Source organism: Scyliorhinus torazame, chromosome 13 (assembly GCF_047496885.1).
Source record: "Scyliorhinus torazame isolate Kashiwa2021f chromosome 13, sScyTor2.1, whole genome shotgun sequence".
Classification (NCBI taxonomy): Eukaryota; Metazoa; Chordata; class Chondrichthyes; order Carcharhiniformes; family Scyliorhinidae; genus Scyliorhinus; species Scyliorhinus torazame.
The window spans coordinates 86,361,978-86,387,568 of NC_092719.1; the positions used below are offsets into that span (position 1 = coordinate 86,361,978).

General features: G+C 49.5%; 1 protein-coding gene across 2 annotated transcripts in view; it reads left to right on the forward strand.

Annotated features, from left to right (window-relative positions):
- LOC140388177 (cilia- and flagella-associated protein 54-like) overlaps positions 1-25,591 on the forward strand; it is a 948,449-nt gene that overhangs the window by 68,202 nt on the left and 854,656 nt on the right. For both annotated transcript variants that reach the window (XM_072471937.1, XM_072471938.1), the window contains exon 3: positions 2,139-2,289. In XM_072471937.1, the coding sequence (XP_072328038.1) occupies positions 2,139-2,289 (151 nt within the window). The remainder of the gene's footprint in view (positions 1-2,138; positions 2,290-25,591) is intronic.

Genomic DNA, 25,591 nt, shown 5'->3' on the forward strand with positions numbered 1-25,591 from the left:
CAAGCGTGAGGATGGAGGAGCCTTGCCATCCTGAGGCCAATTCAAGCCCACAAGGGCCTCATTGCAGCACTACTAGTATTCACCCAGTGACGGTGGGGGGCCTTCTCGGAACCTTTACAGGCACCTGTACCCGATTGAGGGAGAAATAGTATTAATGTTTCATGTCGATTAACCTCAATCAGAATTGGGAAACGTTACAGATGCAATATGTTTTGGACAAGGGGTAAATGGGGCAAGGACAAAAGGAAGGTCTGTGATAGGGTGGCAGACAAGAAAAATTAAATGACAGAAAGGTTAGTATTCCAGGGCCAAAGGGTGATGGGACAAGAAAAGAATCAAAGAAAGAAGATGTATCTAGAGCAGGTGTGTTTCTGTCTGGAAATGAAAATAATAGAAAAACCAAAACAAGCAAAGGAAAGGCAACAAGGTAGGTGGACAAAGTTTGTAGACTAAATTATTTGTTGAATCAGTGTGGAGTCTAGAAGGCTATAAAGTGCCTAATTGAAAGAAGATGATAGAGTCATTGGCAGCACTCTCGCCTCTGTACCACAAGGTTCCAACTTCATGTCCCATTCCAGGACTTCAGTGCATAAAAATCAAGGCTGACATTCCAGTGAATTTCTCATGAGAAACTGAGGTGTCGTCTGTCTGTTCAGGTGGATGTAAAGGTTCCATGGCACAATTTCAAACAATATCAGAGGTATCCTGGTCAATGTCGACACCTTCGTCTATATCACGAAACAGATTGTTTGGTCATTATCACATTGTTAACCACATTCATTTATTTAAAAAATGTTGGCAGAATATGGCATTAGTCTGTGGTACCAACACAAATGATTAAGAGGTACTGTTCCTTAAGCTTGCATTGAGCTTCACTGGAGCAGTGTAGCAATCCAAGGACAGAGATGTGAGTGTGAAAACAAGGTAGAGAATTAAAATGACCACCGGAAGCTTGGGATCATGCTTGTGGACTCAACAGAAGTGTTGTGCAAAGCGCTCACCCAATCTGCATTTGGCCTGCCCCATGTAGAGGATACCTAGTTTTGACTTTCTAAGTTCATTTATGGGCTGTTGGCATCACTGGCCAGGCCAGCATTAGTTGCACATCCCTAATTGCTCTTGAGAAGGTGGTAATGAGCTTAGAATCCCTACAATGCAGAAGGAGGCCATTCAACCCATCGAGTCTGCACCGGCCCTTTGATAAGAGCACCCTACTTAAGCCCACACCTCCACCCTATCCCGGTAACCCCACCTAACCTTTTGGACACTAAGCGGCAATTTAGCATGACCAATCCATCTAACCTGCACATCTTTCGACATCTTTCAGTTTCAACACTAAGCTTCCTTCTTGAACCGCTGCAGTCTCTGTGGAGTAGGTAGCCCCACAGTGCCGCGAGGAAGGGAGTTTCAGGATTTTGACCCAGTGAAGGAATGGCAAAGTATTTCCAAGTCTGGATCATGAGCGACTTGGAGGGGAACTTCGAGTGATTGTGTTCTCCATGTTTTTGCTGCCCTAGTCCGAGTGGTGGCCATGGGTTTCACAGGTTCTGTTCAGGGAGCCTTGGTGAGTTCCTGCAGTGCATCCTGTAGATGGTGCACATGGCTGTCACTGTGCGTCAGTGCTGGAGGGAGTGAATGTTTGTGGATGGGGTGTCATTCAAGTGGGGCTGGAATGGTACCGAGCTTATTGAGTGTTGTTGGAGCTGCATTCATCCAGGCAAGTAGAGCGTATTCCATCACGCACCTGTCTTGTTCGACCCTGGCCCCGGGTCACTGTCTTTGTAGGGTTTTCACATTCTCCCCCGTGTGTCTGTGGGTCTGACCCCCACAACCCAAAGATATGTAGGGTAGGTAGATTGGCCACGCTAAATTGCCCCTTCAAAAAAAAAAACAATCATGACTTGTGCCATGTAGGCTGTGGTCAGGCTTTGGAGGGTCAGGAGGTGATGAAAGGTTATTGACCTGCAACATTAGCTCTGATACTCTCTCCAGATGCCTGACCTATTGGGCATTTTCTGTTTTTATTTCAGATGTAGAGCATTTTGTTTTTTGATTCGTGACCATTCTTGTTATCTTCATAGACAATAGTTTATCTTTCACATGGCTGACATATATTCATTTATCTTGTTTTTTTTCAGTGGATGCATATCCTGTCCATACTTCAAGAAGTGACTATTTGGTGCAATTTAGGAGACGTTGATCCTGTAGTAATGGTAGATATTACACTGTACTCAGCAGGGTTGCTGGAAACACTGGCTGATTCATGTGTGAAATCCAAAAGAAAGCCCGGTATGTTTAATCATGGGAAAGAAATAGACAAAGAATAAATCAATGTTTTGTTACTGACAATACATGTTCAGATAAAATAGCACATTTTATAACTACTCACATAATAGCATGTCAAAACTGAAAAGAAAGATTTTCATTTATAGAGTGGCTTTTACAATCTTAGGGGGTTGCATATTACTTCACAGTCTACAAAGTATTTTGGAATTGTAGTCAGTGTTGCAATGTAGAAAATCAGTAGCCAATTTGTCAATGGCAGTGTCCCACCAACAGCAATGTGATAATAACCAGATAATTTATTTTAATGATGTTGGCTACGGGATGAATATTGACCAGGATTGCTGCAATAACTCCTCTGCACTTCTTTGGAAAAGGTACATATTTGGTGTTATTTTATTTTTGGAATAATGGCCTGAATCTTGTAGTCAACGGGAAAGAACAGCATTTGCCGTTCGCCTCGCTAACAGTTACCCACAAGCATGGTCAATGAATCCTCACTGAGACATACAGGCCAAAATATTCCAGCCCTTCTCTGCAGAGCCTGCAAAACTAAGTAGACATCGGCGGGACTGGTAGATACTGCCACTGGCCAATGACGGCTGCTTCCACCGCCAGAAAATACATCATGGTAGGTGTGCAAAATCCCATCCCAGAGTCTAAACCAGTAAGTATAAAGTAGGAAATATAAATTGCATTAAAAACATGAATGTACAGCAAAATAAAGGTTTGGCAAGATGAATGGGATTAAGAGGGAGAGTTACAAGAGATGGGTTGAAAAAATAAAATAAATAATTTTATTGTAAAAAATCTCCAACAATAATTCACCTTTGGAAGAATGAAACTTCAGTTCATAAGATTACATTTTCGGGGCCAGGGAATATTTAGCTGCAATTATTATTTAGCATCTAATTAAAAATTAACTTCCTACTGAATGTATCAGCCTAAATTCCTTTGGCATCTTCACTGTCCAACCCCCGTGCCCCCTATGTGACAACCCTCCCTGATGTCTGAATACATCTTCTGATATCTGACTATTCCTCCATGTCTGACTATCCCCCCGATGTCTGACTGCACCCCCGATGTCTGACTACCCACCCGATGTCTGATTGTACCCCCAATGTCTTATTGTACTCCGCTGTCTGACAACCCTCCTCAATGTCTGAATACACCTCTCGATATCTGACTATCCCCCCCCATGTCTGACTACTGCCCCAACTTCTGACTACCCCCCGATGACTGACTAACCCCCGATGTCTGACCACCCCACAATGTCTGACTATCCCACGATGTCTGACTACCTCCCCCGCTGTCTACCTCCCCCATTATCTGAATACCCTGCCAATGTCTGACTACCTACCCAGATGTCTGACAACCCCCCAATGTCTGACTACCACCCCCGTTGTCTGACTACCCTGCCAACGTCTGACTACCCCCCAGCCCCCCGATGTCTGACTACCCCCGATATCTGACTACCTCTCGGATGATCCAACGTTTGACAACCCCCCAATGTCTGAATCCCCCCGATGTCTGACAACACCTCCCGATGTCTGACTATACAAAGAACAAAGAAAAGTACAGCACAGGAACAGGCCCTTCGGCCCGCCAAGCCTGTGCCGACCATGCTGCCCGACTAAACTACAATCTTCTCCACTTCCTGGGTCCGTATCCCTCTATTCCTATCCTATTCATGTATTTGTCAAGATGCCCCTTAAATGTCACTAACGTCCCTGCTTCCACCACCTCCTCCGGTAGTGAGTTCCAGGCACCCTCTACCCTCTGTGTAAAAAAACTTGCCTCGTACATCTACTCCAAACCTTGCCCCTCGCACCTTAAACCTATGCCCCTAGTAATTGACCCCTCTACCCTAGGGAAAAGCCTCTGACTAGCCACTCTGTCTATGCACCTCTTAATTTTGTAGACCTCCAACAGGTCGCCCCTCAACCTCCGTCGTTCCAGTGAGAACAAACCGAGTTTATTCAACCGCTCCTCATAGCTAATGCCCTCCATACCAGGCAACATTCTGGTAAATCTCTTCTGCACCCTCTCTAAAGCCTCCACATCCTTCTGGTAGTGTGGCGACCAGAATTGAATACTATACTCCAAGTGTGGCCTAACTAAGGTTCTATACAGCTGCAACATGACTTGCCAATTCTTGTACTCAATGCCCTGGCCAATGAAGGCAAGCATGCCTGACTGCACCCCCCCTGATGTTGGATCACCTCCCGATGTCTGACTTTCCCCGATATCTGACTACTTCCCCCCCCACCACTGATGTCTGACTAGCCCCCCGATGTCTGACTATCCCCCGATTTCTGACTATCCCCCGATTTCTGACTATCCCCCGATGTCTGACTATCCACCCGATGTCTGATTATTCCTACGATGTTAGACCTTCCGCCCCCCCCCCACTAATTTCTGACCACATTCCTGCACTGATGTCTGACCATTCCCCCTTTGATGTCTGACTACCCCCCATAGCTGAATAGTGTGCCGCCCCCATGTCTGGCTCCTCCCATGGATTTCCAATTTCCTCCCGCTTCCCCTCTCCAATGTTCGACTCTTTCCCCCCCCCCCCCCCCATCACCCCGATGTTTGAAGCCCCACTTCCATATCCCATTCACTTCCCTTAGACATTTACATTTTCCCGGATCTGTTATTTTCAGTGGGGCATTTAAACTCATCTGCTTTAGGGCAGCTAGTGTTGTAAAAAAGGGGGCATGTTCTCCTTCATTCCTTTTGCACCTCGCCACTCTGTGCTGCTGGATTCTCACCTGATAAAACGTCAGGCGAGACAGGTGCTTAAGAATTGAAACACAAATAAGTCGGTATGGAGTGGCAACCCATCGCTCGTTACCAATCCAAGGAAGGGAGAGAGCGGACTACTGCAGACTGTAACTTCCACATTTTGTGGAAGATTTAAGATTGTTTTGACCCGAATGATTAATCTTGCAAATCTATTTTTGACTAAGCCACCAAAGGAGGGAAAACTATTTCCCTTTAAAGAACAGAACAGCTCTCACTCAAGGGAGATTAAACTTCCAGGTCTTAAACAGTTAAACAGATTTCATTGACCCTCTCATGGGAGAATTTTCGAGTCGTCGCTCAAAACTAAATCATTTACTTTTTCAGTGTGGTTCCTTGTCATTTAAAACATCCTAAGAGAGCGTCTAGGATTTTAAACTTACTCAATGTAAAAATACATAGTTTACATTTTTATTGGGGTTTTATTATAAACATTTCAAAGTAGAAAACAGAGTTACAGAGTCTTCAAAATGTAAATCTTCCAACAGTTCATTATTATCTGCTAACAGATTATCTTCATTAAAAGAAAGATATATTTAAACATGTAAATCTGAAAGTATCTCTAGGTATCATTACCTCATACATTTCTAAGAGTAATATACATATACTCATGAAAGCCTCAAGACACTTGTTCAACAAACAGATTGGGAACAGGCATTTGACTGCTAGCAGGGAAGGAATGTTTTACCATTCCAAATCCGTCCCTCATGTATACTTTTCCTCCTATTTCTGTTGATAGCCCGATTGTTCCTGATCTCTATAATGAGCAGTTACTTTAGAGATTTGCAGTTTCACTTAATCTTATTGACAGTCTGTCTTCAAAAGTTGATTATTGTTTCTTTTAATATTGGTTTGAGTGTCAAACGTTTTAACCTATGTTCAGTCAGTAGGTCATTCTAAGAGTGACTTCATTCAATTATCTCTTGTGTCCAGAGTTTCAAACATAGAGTTAGACAAAATACTACTATTGAGAGTGGCTTTATTTTCTTTATCTCTCGTGTCAAGAAATTATATAATATTGTCACAAGTCGGCTTACCTTAACACTGCAATGAAGTTACTGTGAAAAGCCCCTAGTTGCCACATTCCAGCGCCTGTACACAGAGGGAGAATTCAGAATGTCCAAATTACCTAATAGCACGTCTTTCGGGACGAGTGGGAGGAAACTGGAGCACCCGGAGGAAAGCCATGCACACGGGGAGAATGTGCAGACTCCGCACAGACAGTGACCCAAGCCGGGAATTGAACCTGGGACCCTGGCGAAAGTCACTTAATTTGTTCTATACCGTTATCTCTTTTATAGCCTCTTTCTTTTGGCTGTAGTTAAAGCTGTAATTTATGTAATTCAAATGGATTTATGTTCTGTCAAACCAAGGACCTTTTAACTTGGGTTTCTTTATATTACTTTGTTTGTTCCTGGCAACTTAATTAGTTTGAGGGTGAGGTATGTGTTCTTTTCAGTGTGTCTAATGAATTCTTCAAAAATACTTGTGCGATAGTGATTTTATTCTACTTGGGTTAAACACACTGTGCATCAGTTTTAACTCCTGATTCTTACAAAAGCTTATTTATTTTAATCTGAATCCTGTGGTCAGTGTGAGATTCACACATATTACATGAATAGGATGGGAATAGAGGGGTCCGGACCCAGGAAGTGTAGGAGATTGTAGTTTAGTCGGTCGGCACGGGCTTGGAGGGCCGAAGGGCCTGTTCCTGTGCCGTACTTTCCTTTGTTCTTTGTTCTTTTGTTCATCAGAATTTCTATTTTTTAAAATTTCAAAGTACCCAAATCATTTTTTTTTCCAATTAAGGGCCAATTTAGCATGGCCAGTCCACCTACCCTGCACATCTTTGGGTTGTGGGGTAAGACCCACGCAGACACGGGGAGAATTGCAAACTCCACATGGAGAATTTCTACTTTTTAAAAAAGTATATTTTTATTCAGATTTTTATCAAAACGTAATTTTTGCACAACCATTAACAACATTTAACACAACAAGGTATACGTTTACATTATATACAGAAAAAAGAACAAGAATATGTAACATTCCTCCCTCCCCCGAGTTGCTGCTGCTGACATTTAGTGCTCTCCTAGAAAGTCGAGGAAAGGCTACCACCTCCGAGAGAACACCGTCATGGACCTTCTCAAGGCAAACTTTATTTTCTCGAGACTGAGAAACCCAGCCATGTCACCAATCCAGGTCTGCATGCTTGGGGGCTTCGAGTCCCTCCACATTAAAAGGATCCGTCTCCGGGCTACCAGGGAGACAAAGGCCAATACGTCAGCCTCTTTCGCTTCCTGAACTCCCAGATCGTCTGACACACCAAAGATCACTATCTCTGGACTCGGCACCACCCGCGTGTCTAAGATCTTGGACATTGCCTTAGCAAATCCCTGCCAGAATCCCTTAAGAGCCGGGCATGCCCAGAACATATGGGCAAGGTCTGCTGGGCTTCCCGCACACCTCGCACATCTATCCTCAACCCCAAAGAACATGCTCATTCTGGTTGCCGTTATGTGTGCCCGGTGGACCACCTTAAACTGGATTGAGCTAAGCCTGGCACATGATGAGGAGGAATTAACCCTGTTTAGGGCATCCATCCACAGGCCCTCATCCAGCTCCCCGCCTACTCCTCCTCCCACTTGCTCTTAAGTTCCCCCATTGGAGCTTCCTCCGCCTTTTTTAGTCCCTGGTAGAAGTCCAACACCTTCCCCTCCCCTACCCAGGCGCCGGAGACCACCCTATCTTGTATCCTGCGTGGGGGTAGCAATGGAAATGTCACCACCTGTTTCTTAAGAAAGGCGCGTACTTGAAGGTATCTGAAGGCATTTCCAGGGGGGCAAATTGAATTTCTCCAGCGCTTTCAAGCTGGGAAAAGTCCCGTCAATGAGCAGGTCCCCCATCCTTTTAATACCTGCCCTATGCCAGCTTTGAAACCCTCCATCTATCTTGCCCGGGACAAATCTGTGATTGTTGCATATCGGGGTCCAAACTGAGGCTGCCTCCACCCCCCGTGTCTTCTCCACTGACCCCAGATACTTAATGCTGTCGCCACCACCGGACCTGAGGAGTAGCGCGCCGTCGAGAACGGCAGAGGTGCCGTTACAAGTGCCCCTAAGCTGGTGCCTTTGCCTGAGGACGACTCTAGCTACTCCCACGTCGACCCCTTCCCCAGTACCCATTTCCTAATCATGGCTATATTAGCCGCCCAATAGTAGCTGCAAAAATTCGGCACCCCCCCCCCCCCCCCCCCCCCCCCAAACTGCGCTCTAGATATGGTCTCTTTACCCACGGGGACGTATTTGCCCATACAAATCCCGAGATGATTTTGTTCACCCGCTTAAAGAAGGACTTGGGGATGAAGATGGGAAGGCACTGGAAGATGAACAGAAATCTGGGGAGGACCGTCATTTTAACGGTCTGCACTCTCCCCGCTAGAGAAAGCGGGAGCATGTCCCACCTTTTAAAGCCCCCGTCCATCTGCTCTACCAGCCGGGATAAATTAAGCTTGTGGAGGGCATCCCAGTTTCGAGCCACCTGTATACCTAGGTACTGAAAGCTCTTCACCATCTCAAGTGGGAGCTCTCCCAGTCTCTTCTGCCCTTTAGCTTGGATCATGAACATCTCGCTTTTCTTCTCGTTTAATTTGTACCCTGAAAAATTGCCGAAGTCCCTCAAAATCTGCATGACCTCCCCCACCCCTCTCGTGGGTCCGAAATGTACAGGAGCAGATCATCCGCATAGAGCGAGAACTGATGCTCCCCTCCCCCAAACCAACCCCTGCCAGTTCTTTGAAGCCCACAGCGCTATGGCCAACGGCTCTATTGCAAGGGCGAATAATAACGGGGAGAGGGGGCACCCCTGCCTCGTCCCTCGATGGAGGGAGCCTAAAGTATTCCGACCTCACCCTGTTCGTGCATACACTTGCTATGGGGGCCTGATAAAGTAGCTGGACCCACTCTATGAATCCCTCACCGAATCCAAACCTTCTTAGCGTTTCCCACATGTACTCCCATTCCACCTGGTCAAAGGCTTTCTCTGCATCCATCGTAGCCACTACTTCTGCCTCCCCTCCCTCTGAGGGCATCATAATAATGTTTAGGAGCCTCCGTACATTGGAGTTCAATTGCCTGCCCTTAACGAAGCCTGTCTGATCCTCCCCTATCATCCCTGGGACACATTCCTCAATTCTAGCGGCCAAAATCTTGGCTAGCAATTTGGCGTCCACGTTCAAGAGCGATATCGGTCTGTTGGACCTACATTGTAGCAGATCTTTCTCCCGTTTGAGGATGAGTGAAATCAAAGCCTGTGACATTGTTGAGGGGAGGGTACCTCTTTCTTTAGCCTCATTGAAGGTCCTTAGCAGGAGTGGACTCAAAAGTTCCGAAAATTTCTTGTAGAATTCGACAGGATAGCCGTCTGGCCCCAGGGCCTTGCCCGACTGCATGCTCCCTAGACCCTTAACAATCTCCTCCAACTCTATCGGGGCTCCCAGTCCCTCCACCAGATCCTCTTCCACCTTTGGAAACCTCAATTTGTCCATGAATTGCTTCATCCCTTCCCCTCCCGCCTCATACAATTTACCATTAAACACCCTAAAGACTTTGTTCACCCCCTCTGGGTCCAAGACCGTGTTACCATCCTTGTCCCTAACTTCCCCAATTTCCCTGGCCACTTCCCTCCTGGGGAGGTGCGCCAACATTCTACTCGCTTTCTCCCCATATTCATAGACAGCCCCTTTTACCTTCCTCAGCTGTGCTACCGCTTTCCCTGTGGTCAGCTGATCAAATTCCGCCTGCAGTCTCCGGCGCTCTTTCAGTAGCCCCGTCTCGGGGGTCTCCACGTAACACCTGTCTAATCTGAGTATCTCCTCAACTAGCCTCTCTCTCTCCGCTCTTTCTTTCTTCTCCAATGGGATCTGATAGGGACTAACTCCCCTCTAATAACTGCCTTCAGAGCCTCCCAAACCGTAGTCTCCGTTACCTCTCCCGTATCATTAGCTTCCAAGTAGTTTTGAATGTTCCTCTTTAACCGCCCCACAAACCTCGTCGTTCGCTAGCAGTCCCACATCTAGCCTCCATAATGGGCGCTGTCCTCTCTCTTCACCAAGTCGCAAATCCACCCAGTGCGGAGCATGATCAGAGACTGCAATGGCCGAGTATTCCATCCCCTCCACGCTTGGGATTAACACCCTGCTCACAACAAAGAAAATCTATACGAGAATACACTTTGTGGACGTTGGAGAAAAAAGAGAACTCCTTCGCCCTCGGCCGAGCGAACCTCCATGGGTCTACGCCCCCCCACATGTTCCATGAAACCCATCAGGAAACCACCCAGCTTTCCCGACCTGGGCTTTGACCGGTCCAATACAGGGTCAATGACTGTATTGAAATCACCCCCCATGATCAAATTGTGTGAGTCTAAGTCCGGAATCTTACCCAGCATGCGTCTCATGAATTCCACGCCATCCCAGTTCGGGGCGTAGATGTTCACTAGCACCACCCGGGTCCCCTGCAGCTTCCCACTAACAGTTATGTATCTGCCCCCTTTGTCAGCCACAATACTCCCTGCCTCGAATGCCACCCGTTTACTGATCAGAATTGCTACCCCTCTGGTCTTTGAATCCAGCCCCGAATGGAACACCTGGCCCACCCACCCCCTTTCTCAATCTTGTTCGGTCCATTTCAGACCCCTCACATTCCACGTGATCAGCCTGGATAGACGGTTAACCTCCTCCCTCCCCTGCCCGACTAGCCATCCTTTTTCGACCAGCCACGAGCCCGCGTCCCCCGCTTACTCGGGCCCTCCCATTGGAGCGCGCACCCCCCCCCCCCCTCCCGACTCTCCATCTGTTTCCCCAAGTTGGCTCCTTTTCTGTCAGCAAAGCAGCATCCCGCCCCCCCCCCCATCTCAACAGCCCAAGATCCCAATCCCCCAAGTCAAGCACCAGCTTAACACTAACTCTTCCCCCCCATTATGCTTCCGTGAGTCAGCTGACTCATACTGACCCCGGATGCTCCCGCCTCTGTCTCCGATCATCCTGTTGCCTCGTTATTCGGGCCCCTCCCTTCCAATGAAAAGCCTCCCTTAACTGCATTAACAGCCCCAAAGAACCCCCCACCACCCCCCCACAGCGAAACAAACAAACACGGGCGCTAACCCGGCCCCACAAAAGAAACGGCTCCAGATTGCCTGAAGAGCAGCCCTAAGTATATGGCCCCTCTCCTCCCTCTGTGGCCGAACTCCACAAAAGCCGAGAACATGGCCAGAGAAACATGGAACAAAAAAAAAGGGAACAACATAACATAGCTCCCTCCGGCTATCAAACAATTAACTTCCCCACCAGAGCATTTCGTCCCAGTGTGGCTGTCCTTTAGCTCGTGTCCAACTTTTGAGAATTTCTACTTTAATCGTGCATATGTGGTTGCTGGAAGTTGCTGCCCTTTTACCCCCAACAGTGAGCGCTCTCAGCCTCCCTGTTATGAACTCTCTCAGCCTCCCTGTTGTTATCTACATAAATTTTAGATCATTGTCCCTGCATGCTACCTTGACTCAGTTGGTTCAGACAGAGATTGTAGCACGGTGGCACAGTATTTAGCATTGCTGGCTACGGCGCCGAGGTCCCAGATTCGATCCCGGCTCTGGGTCACTATCCGTGTGGAATTTGCAACTGCTCCCCGTGTCTGCGTGGGTTTCGCCCCCACAACCCAGGGTAGGTGAATTGGCCACGTTAAATTGCCCATTAATTGGAAAAAATTAATTTGGTACTCTAAATTTATTTTTTTTAAAACACAGATTGTGTGTTCAACAAGGCTTGCACTCCAGTACAGTACTAAGGAGGTCCTGCATTTTTATAAGTAGTAGGTTGAATGCGATGTTAACTGTAATGGCAATCCTTGTGCATGTGTGATTATTTCAGAACGTTGCTGGCAATCCCTTGACGCAATTTGTTGTATTGGTCATTCTCCATGTCAAGTGGTGGAAATTCATCCATCAACAAGAATCACCAAAAATTAATTAACTGGTGATTTATCTCAAAATTATAGATTTGGATTTTCAAAAAGTCTTTGATAAGGCATCATGTGGTAGAATCATGATTAAGAATCACACATGCAAAGCCAGGACACAAGAAGCAGAATGCATAGCAAGCTGGCTACAAACAGAAAACATGAGCAGGGGTTAAAGATAGATACTTAAGATTGGAAAATAGAGGGACCTCCGGTGCGATGTAGGAGGAAGGTCGCATAACAGGTGGCTCCCGCTAAGATCCCGATATTTTGGTCCTTTCCGCCTGATTCTGATCGAAATAATTTTGGATTTTAACCCAGTAGATTAGCAGGGAGATTATTTAAGGTACTGAAAGAATGTCAAAAACGGCAGACAGGGAGCTTGATAAAGAACTGGAGGGAGACAAGATGGCGGAGGAAGCGGCAGTGGTGCAAACCTTGATGCGGGCGATGCCCCAGGTGCACAAAAAAAATTGGAAGGCAAAATTTGAGCAGCAAGTTAGAAAACTGAAGGAGGCATTTAATACTCCATCGAGGAGGCACTGGGCCTGCTCCCGGAGCAGGTTGGCAAAACTGCCAGGGCTGTGAGGGAGCAGGATGAGACGTTAAAGGGTGTTGAGGAGGTCCTGTCAAACCACTACGACTTTCTGCGGTGTTTGCTCCACTGGAATAGGTAGAGCACTCCGGGCCCAGAGACAGAAACCGAGGCCGAATGAGCTGCAACGTGTGGTGATTGTTCGGTTTCATTACTACCAGAGGAAGGAGTAGGTCTTGGAGTGGGCCAAGTAATGACAGACTATCGACTTGGATGGCAACATGGTGAGCCTATACCAAGACATCGGTACTGATGTCAACAGGGTGAAAGCGGTGCTGTACAAAAAGGGTGTGGAGTTTGGAGTGCTGTATCCAGCGAGGCTGAGGGTAATGTTGGGTTCGAAGGATCGCTATTTTGACTCACCAGAGCAAGCCGAGGCCTTTGTCAAGGAACAAGGACAGGGAGTGGCTTGAGGAGGGTTGGGCTGTTTGGTTGTTTTTGCATCTTTCTTGTTTGTATTAATGGGGCTGGGGCAACTGTAGATATTGTAATATCTGGGGGTTATGATCAAGGCTTTTTTCTTTTTGTATACACTGATCTGTGGTAATTGTAAATATTGTAATATTGTGGGTTATATTTGCTGTGCTTCTGTGGCCATGTCATTTGCTTGTTGATGATGGGGGGAATTCTCTGTTTCCTCTTGCTATTGGAGATTTGATTTAATGGGGTTGGTAGGGGCATGGGAGGGGTATGGTGATCATTGGCCTTGGTTAGTGGTGTTTGTGGATTGGACCTTGGTGGGGTGGGGGGGGGGCGGGATGGGGTGCTGTCACCTTGCTATCGCTAAGAGTTAGGCTGGTTAACGGGAGTGGTGTGGGGGGTGGGGCTGCGACATGTTGGGCCAGTTGGATGAGGCTTGATGATGGTTGGTTGGGAGGGAAACAGGACCAATAGAGGCAGCAGGTTACCTGCTGACCTGGGGGGGGGGGAGCGGGGTTAGCAGTGATCAGACGTTTTGTCTGTCTTACTTTCAGGATGGGGCAAGTTATCATTTACGGTGGACCAGGTATTGTTGAGGAATGTATGACCTACTGAGGTGGTATTGGCTGACTCGAGGTTGCGGGGGGGGGGGGTGAAGCCCCTGACACGGCTGGTCACCTGGAACGTGTGGGGCCTGGGGCGGCCGGTTAAAAGAGCAAGGGACTTTGCCCATCGAAAGGGTTTGGGAGTCAACATGTTTTACAAGAAAGCACATGGGGGAACGAGAACAGATCAGGCTCCGTAAGGTCTGGATGTGCCAGGTGTTCCAGTCAAGCTTTGACTGTAGGGCCTGAGGGGAGGTGAGCCTTTGTAACAAGCGGGTTCGGTTCCACGTGGAAAAGGTGAAGGCATGTCGGTGGCGGGGGGAGCGATACATGATAGTGGTAGGAGTCTTGGAGGGGTACTGGGTAAATGTATATGCCACAAGTTAGGACTATGGTGGTTGGACCTTGTGGGGGGGGGGGGGGGGGGGGGGGGGTGCTGGCACCTTGCTATTGCTAAGAGTTAGGCTGGTTAACGGGAGTGGTGTGGGGGGTGGGGCTGCGGTTGGTGGCGGTGGTGCCGGATCTGGACCAGCTTATTGTGAAGGGTGATATGAATTGTCTGCTGGCCCTGAAGGTGGGTTGATCTCGGCGAGATCACTGGAAACCGGTTGGGAAGGCAAGAGTATTGTCCGCCTTCATAGAGGGGGGTGAGAGGGCAGGCCCATGGAGGTTCACGCACCTGGGGGAGAGGGAGTTCTCGTTTTTCTTCATGGTATACAAAGTGTATTCGTGGATTGATTACTTCCTTATGAGTTGAACTCTACTAGCAGGAGTTAGGGTGGACGAATATTCAGCGGTAGTTATCTCAGATCACGCCCTACATTGGGTGGACCTGGTGCTGGGAGTGGCTCAAGAGCGCTGCAGAGGTTGGGGGTTAGATGTTGGGTTGTTGTCAAACTTGGGGGTCTGCGTGAGGATTTTGAGGGTCATAGAGGGATACATTGCAAATAATGATAATGGGGAGGTTTCACCCTCAACACTTTGGGAGGCATTGAAAGTGGTGATCAGTGGAGCGATTATAGTAGTTAAGGCACGTGCGAACACGGAAGCTTGGGATGAGTGACAGAATTTGGTGGATAAGATTTTAAGCGTGGATCGTAGATATGTGCGGAATCTGACCCCAACATTGTTGGTGTGCAGGTAGGAACTGCAATTGCAGTTCAACTTGATGTCAATGGACAAAGTGGTGCGGCAGTTGAGGCAGGCAAAAGGGGCAGTTTACGAGTATGGAGAGAAGACAAGTCAACTCTTGGCACATCAAGTAAGGCAGCGGCAGGCAATAAGGGAGATTGTTCAGGTTCGGGATGGGGAGACTTACGGTGATGTCGTTGGGCTGAGCAGTCGCACGTCAGGTGGCTCTCCTCCCGCTGATCCGTTAAACACTTTTTAACAAAAATTTGCCAAACATTCCATTGATTTGTTCCCCAAATGTTAAGAAGACGGGGGAATGAGAGAAGGAGAAAGAAAAATGACGAGACAAAGTCAGTCCAGGAGCCGCGCGGAGGCCAGGAGTGGAACGGATCTGGAGTAGAGGCAGTCGGACGAGCCGACCAGCGCACAAGGCGGCAGAGCGCAGGGAATGTCAGAGCGAAAAGGGCAGAACAACCAAGTACAAAACCCTCCCAGGGAGGGAACTGGACGCCATCCCTCTCAGAGGCACTGAAAGAGCACCGGCAAGAAATTAAAACAAACATACAGTGCCGAAACCCTGGTGCAAATACAGATCGCTCTGAGCAGGGCTGAAAAGCAACTGGAGGCCCAAGAAGCCACCATCAAGGATCTTGAAAGAGCCACAACCGACCAGAGTGATCGGATAGTGGCACTGGAAAAGGAGGTGGCGAGGCTGGTTGCGATGCAGGGTAACCTGAGGGGAAAGTTCGAGGACCAAGAGAATCGGTCAAGGAGGCAGAATCTGTGGATCGTGGGCCTACCGGAAGGAACCGAAGGCAGAGAACCCACAAACTATATGGCCCAAATGCTGGGCAACCTGGTGGGGAGGGCGACCTTCCCTAATCCACCAGAAATAGAGAGGGCCCACAGGTCTCTGTCACCGAAACACAAGACCAGGGAACAACCAAGGGTAATCATAGCCAAACTGCACCGGTACCAGGACTGGGAAAGAATCCTGCACTGGGCCAGGGAGTCCAAGAGCTGCATTTGGGAAGGACATAGACTCCGAATTTACCAGGACATTGGGGCTGACCTGGCAAAGCGCAGGGCAGAATTCAACAGGGTGAAAGCTGCGCTGTACAAGAGCGGCATATACTTTGGAATGTTGTGCCCAGCCAACCTCTGGGTCACATATTAAGGCATAGAACACTTTTTTACGGCCCCTGCTGAAGCAGACAAGTTTGGCGCAGAGTGCGGGCTGAAGCAGCGACAACAGGAGAGGCGGTTAAGGGCCCCAGGCAAAGAATGGCAACACGGCAGCAACCCAACAAAGTGCGGTTGGGAGGGGCGGGGCGGAGAGAGAAGAACCTCTCCCCTCCCCCCAACGCATCCCGATCGATGAACAACGAGCCGCCACCTGAGATACCGCCGCAGGCGGGAGAAGGTGGCCCATGCGTGCGAACAAGGGCAGCAGCAGAGGGAAAGCGGAGTAACAATCAGGACAACTGTAGGGTAAGATGGGGAAAGAACAGGAAACACAGAGAGTGGGCTGGAGGAAAATCGGACAGTAACTCCTTGGAGGAGGTCACCACATTAGCGAGAAAGCTAATGCCCCGCGGGAGCTTGCAGCAGATAGAGGCCGCAGCGCACCCCCAATGGGGGGGGGGGGGGGGGGACACCAAGCTGGACGCGACGAGGAGGAAATGGGAAGAAGACTTGGGGATTGAAAGTGGGTGGGGATTCCGGAGAGAAGCACTGCTCAGGGTCAACTCCACCTCCACATGTGCAAGGCTCAACCTAACGCAGCTAAAAGTGGTACACAGAGCACACTTAACAAGAAAGCGAATGAGTAGATTCTCCCGGAGGTGGAGGACAGATGTGAATGGTGTCAAGGAGGCCCGGCCAACCACGCCCTCATGTTCTGGTCTTGCTCCAGACTTGCTGGGTACTGGACAGCCTTCTTCGAGACAATGTCCAAAGTGGTGGGGATGGGGGTGGAGCCATGCCCGAAAGTGGCGGTCTTCGGGGTATCAGACCAGCCAGATCTCTTCATGGGGAGGAGGGTGGACGCCTTGCCTTTGCCTCCCTGATCGCCTGCCGTAGAATTCTGCTCAGCTGGCAGTCAGCAGCACCACCTAAAGCTGCAGACTGGCTGTCCAACCTATCGGAATTTTTCCAAATGGAGAAAATCAAATTCGCCATCCGTGGGTCGGAAGAAGACTTTCTCAAAACATGGGAGCCATTCACCCGACTGTTCCGGGACCTGTTTGTGGCCAACACATAAATAAATAGGTAGCCAAAAGCCAGGGACAAATAGCCAGGATAAGAGCGAAGAGAGGAAAGTGAGGGAAGACCCGGGGAGGAGAGCAAGAGGAGGTAGCCAAACCTAGCAGGAAAGAAAAGGGGGGCAGTAGTAAAGAAGGGGGGAGGGAGGGGAGGAGGGGGGGGGGAGGGGAGGAGAGGGGGGGGAGGGGAGGAGGGGGAGGGAGGGGAGGAGTGGGGGGGAGGGAGGGGAGGAGTGGGGGGGGCAGGGAGGGAAGGGGAGCGGGGGAGGAGGGAAGAATAATAGAGGGGAACCAGAAGGGGGAAAGATAAGGGAACACGATCGGGCGGGGGGGGGGGGGGGGGGAGAGAGCACAGGGGTAGACAACGCCCGCACCTACCACAGCACAGTGAGAGAAAATAATGAAGAACGAGGAAAAACGGGCAAGCACCTAAGCCAAGGAAACCACACCGGAAAAAAACTGCAAATAGCATTAGAGGTGCACCACCCAGGTGCCCCCTCCACCCTAGTTTGTTGTTATGTAAAAAGAAAAAGAACATAGAATAAAGGCGGGGGGGGGGGGAAAGACCCCCTTTTCTGTTACACGTTTCCTAGTTACTTTGTGTTTAACTTTGCGATGTATGTACCTGTATTTATATTATGTACAAAACCCAAATAAAAACATTTGACAAAAAAGGTTAGGGATGGGCAGAGTAAGTTGGTCTCCGATCCGGAGAAGGTGAATGGTGTGTTCAAGGCTTTTGATGAGAAGTTATGATGATCAGAGCAACTAAAAGGTGAATGAGGGATGGTAGAGCTTTTGGGAAGTCTGGAGTTTCCCATGGTGGGGGAGGAGCTGTGGGAGGAGTTGGAGGCCCCGCTTTATTTGGAGGAGATCCAGGGAGCGTTGAAACAGATGCAATCAGGGAAGGTACCACAGCCAAATGTGTTCATAGAATCATAGAATCCCTATAGTGCAGCAGGAGGCCATTCGACCCATCGAGTCTGCACTGATCCTCTGAAAGTGCACCCTAACCTTGCTCCCGCCCTATCCCTGCAACCCCGTATCCCACTTAACCCGCACAACCCTGGACACAAAGGAGCAATTTAGCGTGGCCAATCCACCTAACCTGCACATCTTTGGACTGTGGGAGGAAACCGGAGCACCCGGAAGAAACCCACGCAGAAACGGGGGAAATGTGCAAACTCCACACAGACAGTGACCCAAGGTGGAATTGAACCTTGGTCCCTGTCAGGCTAACCATTGCCAGGAGTTCCCAGTTGAGTTTTATAAAAAGTTCATGGATCAGTTGAGTCCACTGCTGCTGGGCATATTTAGAGACTCCTTGGAGAGGGGCACTCTCCTGGAGACATTGAGGCAGGGATACATCTCGCTACTCTTGACGAAGGCCAAGACCCCACGGAGTGTGAGTCATACAGTCTGATATTACCATTGAAATTGCTGGCCAAGGCTTTGGCTTTAAGACTCGAGTCATGCCTCCCGAAGGTGATAGGGGACGATCAGGCCGGGTTCATGAAAGGGAGGAGGCTATTAGTGAATGTTTAGTGAATTTAGTGAATTAGCTCCTGCGACAGGTCTAGTGCCGGAGATCATTGAATCTCTGGACATGGAACAGGCGTTTGACTGGTTGGAGTGGGGATACCTCTTTACGATATTGGAGAAATTTGAGCTGGGCCTGGGTGTGGCTGCTTTTTGCGGTGTCATTTGCTAACGCCTGTACCAATAATATGACCTCTGAGATCTTTCGGCTATATCGAGGCATGAGCAAGTATATCTGCTGTCTCCTTGTTATATGTGATTGCAATTGAGCCATTGGCTATGCTGTTGAGGGCTTCGAAGGGATGAAAGGGGATAGTTTGGGGGGGGGGGGGGGGGCGGGGGTGGAGCATCGGGTATTATATGCTGACAACTTGCTGTTATAGGTAAAGATCCAGAGGCATCTATTGGGATCATTATGGGGATTTTGCAGCGATATGGGACTTTCTCTGGCTACAACCAGAATACAGGGAAAAGTGAATATTTTGTGATAACGATGTTGGGTGGGGAGGAGCTGGATTGAGGGTGTTGCCATTTCATTGGGCATGGGCCAACCTTCGGTACTGAGAGATACAGTTAGCTGGCTACGGAAGCTGAACTATACGGGGAGAGGGTCAAGGCAGACCTGCAGAGATGGGACAGTCTCCCACTATTGCTGGTGGGCCGAAATCACTCAGTGAGAATGGATGTCTGATCTCGATTCCTATTCCTATTTCAGTGCGTCCTGGTGTTTCTTCCCAAGTTGTTTTTTCTTTTTTTTAAATATATTTTTATTAAGAATTTTTCAATAACAATATTTTCCACCTTACAAACAACCCCCCCCCGTAACAAAGAAAAGAAAAAGAACTCACGTGGCAAGACATGAACATGGCAAGTTAATAAAATACAGAACTTTGTACATTGGATTCTTCCCGTACATGTCCGTTTCCGGATCATTCATGTGCTTTCTTGCTCCCAAGTTTTTTCAAGAGGTGGACCGGCTTATCACTGGATTTATCTGGTAGGCAAGGTCCCGACGATTCTAAGGGGGCAGCATCATAGGGAGAGACAGGCTGGGGGCCTCGCGCTGCCAAATTTGTGATATTATTATTGGACGGCTACACGGAGAAGGTGATGTAGAGACCCCGGGGCCCTCTGGGTACGGATGGAATCGTTAGGGAGTTAGGGAGATGAGCTTGGAAGCGTTAAGTGGTGGTGCCACACTTAAAATCTGGAGGCAGCACCACCAACATTTTGAACTGGGGACAGCCTCACGGCTGACTCCCATTTGTACCAATCACCTATTAGTGCTAGCAAGGCTGGATGCCACATTTAGCACATGGAGGGAAAGAGTGTTGGAGAAGGTAGGGAATCTATTCTTGGAAAGGCGGTTTGCCAGTTTGGAGGAGTTGAAGGACAAGTATGGGCTCAAGGATGCTGACCGGTTCAGGTACCTTCAGGTGCAGAGCTGGGTTAAGTGGTTGCTGCTGGCCTTCCTGGTGGAAGAGCCATTTACCTTGTTGGAGTGGATTTTATCCTGCGCGGGATCAGTGGAGGATTGTATGTCCAGAATGTACCAGTGAATAGCGGAAGAGGAGTTGAGTTCAACTGAGTGGACGAAAGAGGAATGGTGGAGGAGTTATGGCTGATACTGGAAGAAGGGGTTTGGGGTGAGGCATAGAATAGGGTGAACACAACATTGTTGTGCCCAAGGCTGAGCCTCATTCAGGTAAAGGTAGTTTTCTGAGCGCACCTTACGAAAGCAAGGATGAGCTGTTTTTTGGAAGGGACGGAGGACAGGTGCGAGCGCTGTTCGAGACAGCCCGCACACCATACACATACTGGTCATGTCCCTGGCTGGAGGAGTTCTGGGAGTTCTTTTTTGACACCTTGTCGCGATCCTGAGTGTGAGGGTAGAACCCTGCCCACCTTGGTTCCTGCACCAAGTTCCAGTCCCCCCTCCCCCACTATCAGTCCAAGTTGGGGATGGCCCCACACACTTCACGAATCCCACATCGTCCCAATTGGGAACATATACACTTACCAGCGCCACTAGCGTCCCCTCCAGCACCCCTGTCACAATCACATATCTGCAACCACCTTCTCCATCTGGACCGTACCCTTTTACTGACCATTACCGCTACCCCTCGAGCCCTTCCGTGAAATCCAGAGTGAAACATCTGGCTAACGCAGCCCTTTTTAAGTCTCACCTGGTCCTTCACCGTCAAGTGAGTCTCCTGCAGCATTGTTACATCGGCCTTCAAACTTTTAGGATGTGCAAGCACCCTTGACCGCTTGACTGGACCGCCCAACCCCCTCATGTTCCACGTGACTGGAGGGGCAGCACGGTAGCCTTGTGGATAGCACAATTGCTGCACAGCTCCAGGGTCCCAGGTTCGATTCCGGCTTGGGTCACTGTCTGTGCGGAGTCTGCACATCCTCCCCGTGTGTGCGTGGGTTTCCTCCGGGTGCTCCGGTTTCCTGCCACAGTCCAAAGATGTGCAGGTTAGGTGGATTGGCCATGATAAATTGCCCTTAGTGTCCAAAATTGCCCTTAGTGTTGGGGTTACTGGGTTATGGGGTTACTGGGTTATGGGGTTACTGGGTTATGGGGATAGGGTGGCGGTGTTGACCTTGGGTAGGGTGCTTTTTCCAAGAGCCGGTGCAGACTCGATGGGCCGAATGGCCTCCTTCTGCACTGTAAATTCTATGTAAATTCTATGTGACGATCCTAATTGGGGGTCTCTCACGACCCCCCCCCCCCCTTATCCACCATCATCACACCCATGAGCCTGACCCACCCCTATCCATTATCAACATCGAACCCCATCCTTCCTCCCCACACCTCCCAGAGCCAAACCCCCCCACACCGTGCACTTCCTCTCGAAAAAACCTCACCCAATATCGATCCCTTCCCTCTGCCTTGCTCGCCTCGTAGGCCTATCAAAACCTGCTAACCAGGCTCCAATGTCCGCAGCCCTCCTCTCACCTCACCTCCATTCACTATCTGACTTTAGTTAGCTAGCGTGGCTAGCAATGAAAAGAAAGTTATAACATTTATACATTTTCCAGCTCCCCAATCACAGTCCACGATCTCTCTTCCAGCTCACTTCTGTCCCAAGCCTTCGGCCTTCACGAACGCCTCAGCCGTCTCCACCGTTTCAAAATTAAAATCTTTGGCGTTGTACCCTTCAGCTTTGCCGGGTATACCATACCAAATCGTAACCCCTTGTTGTACAGTGTTCCCTTTACTCGGCCGAATGCCGTTCGTCTCTTCGCCAACTCCACCGTCAAGTCCTGGTATATCCGAACTCTAGCACCATCCCATTGCACCTCCTGTTTCTGCTTCGCACAGCTTAACACCTTCTCCTCCATGTGGGATTTATGGAAGCAGATAATTACCGCTCTTGGTGGCTCATTTACTTTGGGTTTCGGCCTTAACGACCGATGGGCTCGATCCAGTTCATACCGGGAGGGGTCTTCACCCTCCCCCATCAACTCTGCCAGCATCTCTGCCCCTTCAGGCAAGCCCACAATTCTCAGGTTGTGCCACTTCTAGCGGTTATCCAAATTTTCGAGTTTTGCTTGGAGTCCTCTGTTGACGTCCACCACCCTCTGCAGTTCGTCCCCCATCGTGGTGAGCTGGTCGCTGTGCTGCTACATGGCCTCCTCCACTTCTTTCATCTTTTCACCGTTCTCTCATTTTGGACGATGCCTTTGCCACAGCTGCCCTCACTGAGGTGATTGCCTCCTCCACCAATGATTTCAGTACGACTGATGTGTTGGGTGCTCTGGATCCGTGGAACACAAACGGGCCACCAACACTTAAAATAGTACAACACTATTTTATTAAGTTAGAAACTGTTGAACATACTGTCACTGTGGGTTAACACGATGTTAGATTAAACTAAAGACCTATGCCTGTCCTAACCAGTCTACGCACTCAGCACATGGTGAGGACCTGTGCTGTAAGTTGTAAGCTCTGTCCTTGTAGAAGGCTGCATCCCGAATGAGCGGGAACTCTGATGCCCCCTGTCTTTATAGTGAGTGTGCTCTAACTGGTGATTGGCTGCGGTGTTGTGTGTGTTGATTGGTCTTGCTGTGTGTCCATCAGTGTGTGTGTCTACACCATGATATACTGGTGTATATTATGACATCCCCCCCCCCCCCTTTTATAAAGATATGTATGTGTGTGGCAATAAATAATGTGTGGTGAGAATGTTCCTAACTGTGTGGGGTGCGAATACATATTTACAGGACTACGTACATGTGAACTAAGCTATTTACATGGGAAGGTGCCTGGTGCAGAGAAGCAGTATGCAACAATAATAACGAGTTCAACACTATATACAAACCAGGGAAACGATCAAACAAAGCAACGAAACAATTCAGAGAGTCCATAAGTTCGCAAAGTTCATAAGTTTAGTCTCTGAGGTGGGCGACAAATTCTGGTTGACCGCCTCAAGGGTGGGTTGAGAGCCGCCGGTTCAGGAGCGGGCTGGACTGCGTCAAAGTCAGGGGGATGCAGAGTGACAGGGAGCTCTGCATAGTCCGTGGCAGGGTCAGCAGGAGGGCGAGGCGACACTGGAGGATCACGTGGCGAGCGTGGAACGAGACGAAGGGCACGTCGATTGCGGTGCAGAATAGAGCCATATTAGAGAATAGACGAACCAGGAATGAGCGGGGGCGCCACCGGCCAAAGGACAACAGCGGTTGCAGACCAGCCACCATCTGGAAGATGGACGCGGACGTTGTCATCTGGAGCCAGAGCAGGGAGATCAGTTGCACGGGAGTCATGAGCCGCCTTGTGCTGTGCACGAGACAGCTGCATCCGGCGAAGGACTGGAACGTGGTCGAGGTCTGGGACATGGATGGATGGCACAGTCGTCCTCAGGGTGTGACCCATGAGTAACTGGGCTGGCGACAGGCCAGTGGACAGTGGGGCGGAATGATAGGCCAGCAAGGCAAAGTAGAAATTGGACCCAGCATCGGCAGCCTTGCATAGGAGCCGTTTGATTGTATGTACTCCCTTCTCCGCTTTGCCATTGGATTGGGGGTACAGGGGACTGGACGCCACATGGGCAAAATTGTACCGCCTGGCAAAGTTGGACCATTCTTGGCTGGCAAAGCAGGGGCCATTGTCCGACGTAAACGTGAGCGGGATGCCGTGTCGAGCAAAGGTTTCTTTACATGCATGAATGACTGCAGACGAGGTGAGGTCGTGCAACCGGATCACCTCCGGGTAATTCGAAAAGTAGTCCACGATCAGAACATAGTCTCTACCCAGCGCGTGGAACAGGTCGATGCCCACCTTGGTTCATGGTGACGCGACCAACTCATGGGGCTGCAGGGTCTCACGTGGTTGGGCCGGCTGGAAGCGCTGACAAGTGGGGCAGTTGAGCACTGTGTTGGCTATGTCCTCATTAATGCCGGGCCAGTACACTGCCTCTCGGGCCCATCGGCGGCACTTTTCCACGCCAAGATGGCCCTCGTGTAGTTGTTCCAGGACAAACTGGCGCATGCTATGCGGGATGACAATGTGGTCCAGTTTTAGAAGAACCCCGTCTACTACCGCCAGATCATCTCTGACATTATAGAATTAAGGGCATTGGCCCTTGAGCCACCCGTCCGTTAGGTGGTGCATGACACGCTGTAGCAAGGGGTCAGCCGCCGTCTCGCGGCGAATTTGGACGAGGCATTCATCCGAGGCATGTAGATTGGAGGCCGCGAATGCCACATGGACGTCAACCTGGCAGACCAATCCCGCTGGGTCACATGGAGTGTTGACTGCCCTGGAGAGAGTGTCAGCAATGATGAAGTCTTTGCCTGGGGTGTATACCAGCTGGAAGTTGTATCGCCGGAGCTTGAGAAGAATACGCTGGAGGCGAGGCGTCATGTCGTTCAAGTCTTTCTGTATTATATTGACCAGTGGGCGATGGTCGGTCTCAACGGTGAATTGAGGAAGTCCGTCGACATAATCATGAAACTTAACTATACCGGTCAGAAGGCCCAGGCACTCCTTTTCTATCTGCGCGTAGCGCTGCTCCGTGGGGGTCTTCGCACGTGACGCATATGCAACGGGGGCCCATGATGAGGCCTCATCACGTTGAAGGAGCACTGCCCCAATGCCGGACTGACTGGCATCGGTCGAAATTTTGGCCTCCTTTGCTGGATCAAAGAAGGCTGAGACCGGGGCCGTGGTCAGTTTTGTTTTGAGTTCTCTCCATTCGCGCTCGTGGGCAGGGAGCCATTGGAAGTCTGCCGTCTTCCTGACCAGGTTCCTGAGAGCTGTGGTATGAGAGGTGAGGTTAGGGATGAATTTCCCTCAAAAATTGACCATGCCTAGAAATTGGAAGACCACCTTCTTGTCCTCTGGTGTTTTCATAGCTGTGATGGCTACCTTGTCCGCATCCGGCTGCATACACAATTGGGAGATGTGGTACCCGAGGAACTTGAGTTCCGTCTGACCAAAAGAGCATTTGGCCCTGTTGAGGTGGAGGCCATGCTCATGTTCTGAATACGCGTTGGAGGCGACTAACATGCTCCTGCGGGGTGGTGGACCAAATGATTATGTCATCGACATAGACGCGAACACCTTGAATACCTTCCATCATTTGTTCCATATGGAACACTTCTGATGCAGAGATGATCCCAAACGGCATCCTGTTGTAACAATATCTGCCAAAGTGGGTGTTAAATGTGCAGAGTTTCGTGCTGGATTTATCGAGCTGGATTTGCCAGAATCCTTTTGGGGCGTCGAGTTTGGTAAAGGGCTTGGCGTGAGCCATCTCACATGTGAGCTCTTCGCGCTTGGGAATTGGATAGTGCTCCCTCATAATATTGCGATTTAGATCCTTGGGATCAATGCAAATTCTCAATTCGCCGGAGGGCTTTTTTACACATACCATGGAACTGACCCAGTCGGTCGCTTCCGTGACTTTGGAAATCACTCCTTGGTTCTGAAGG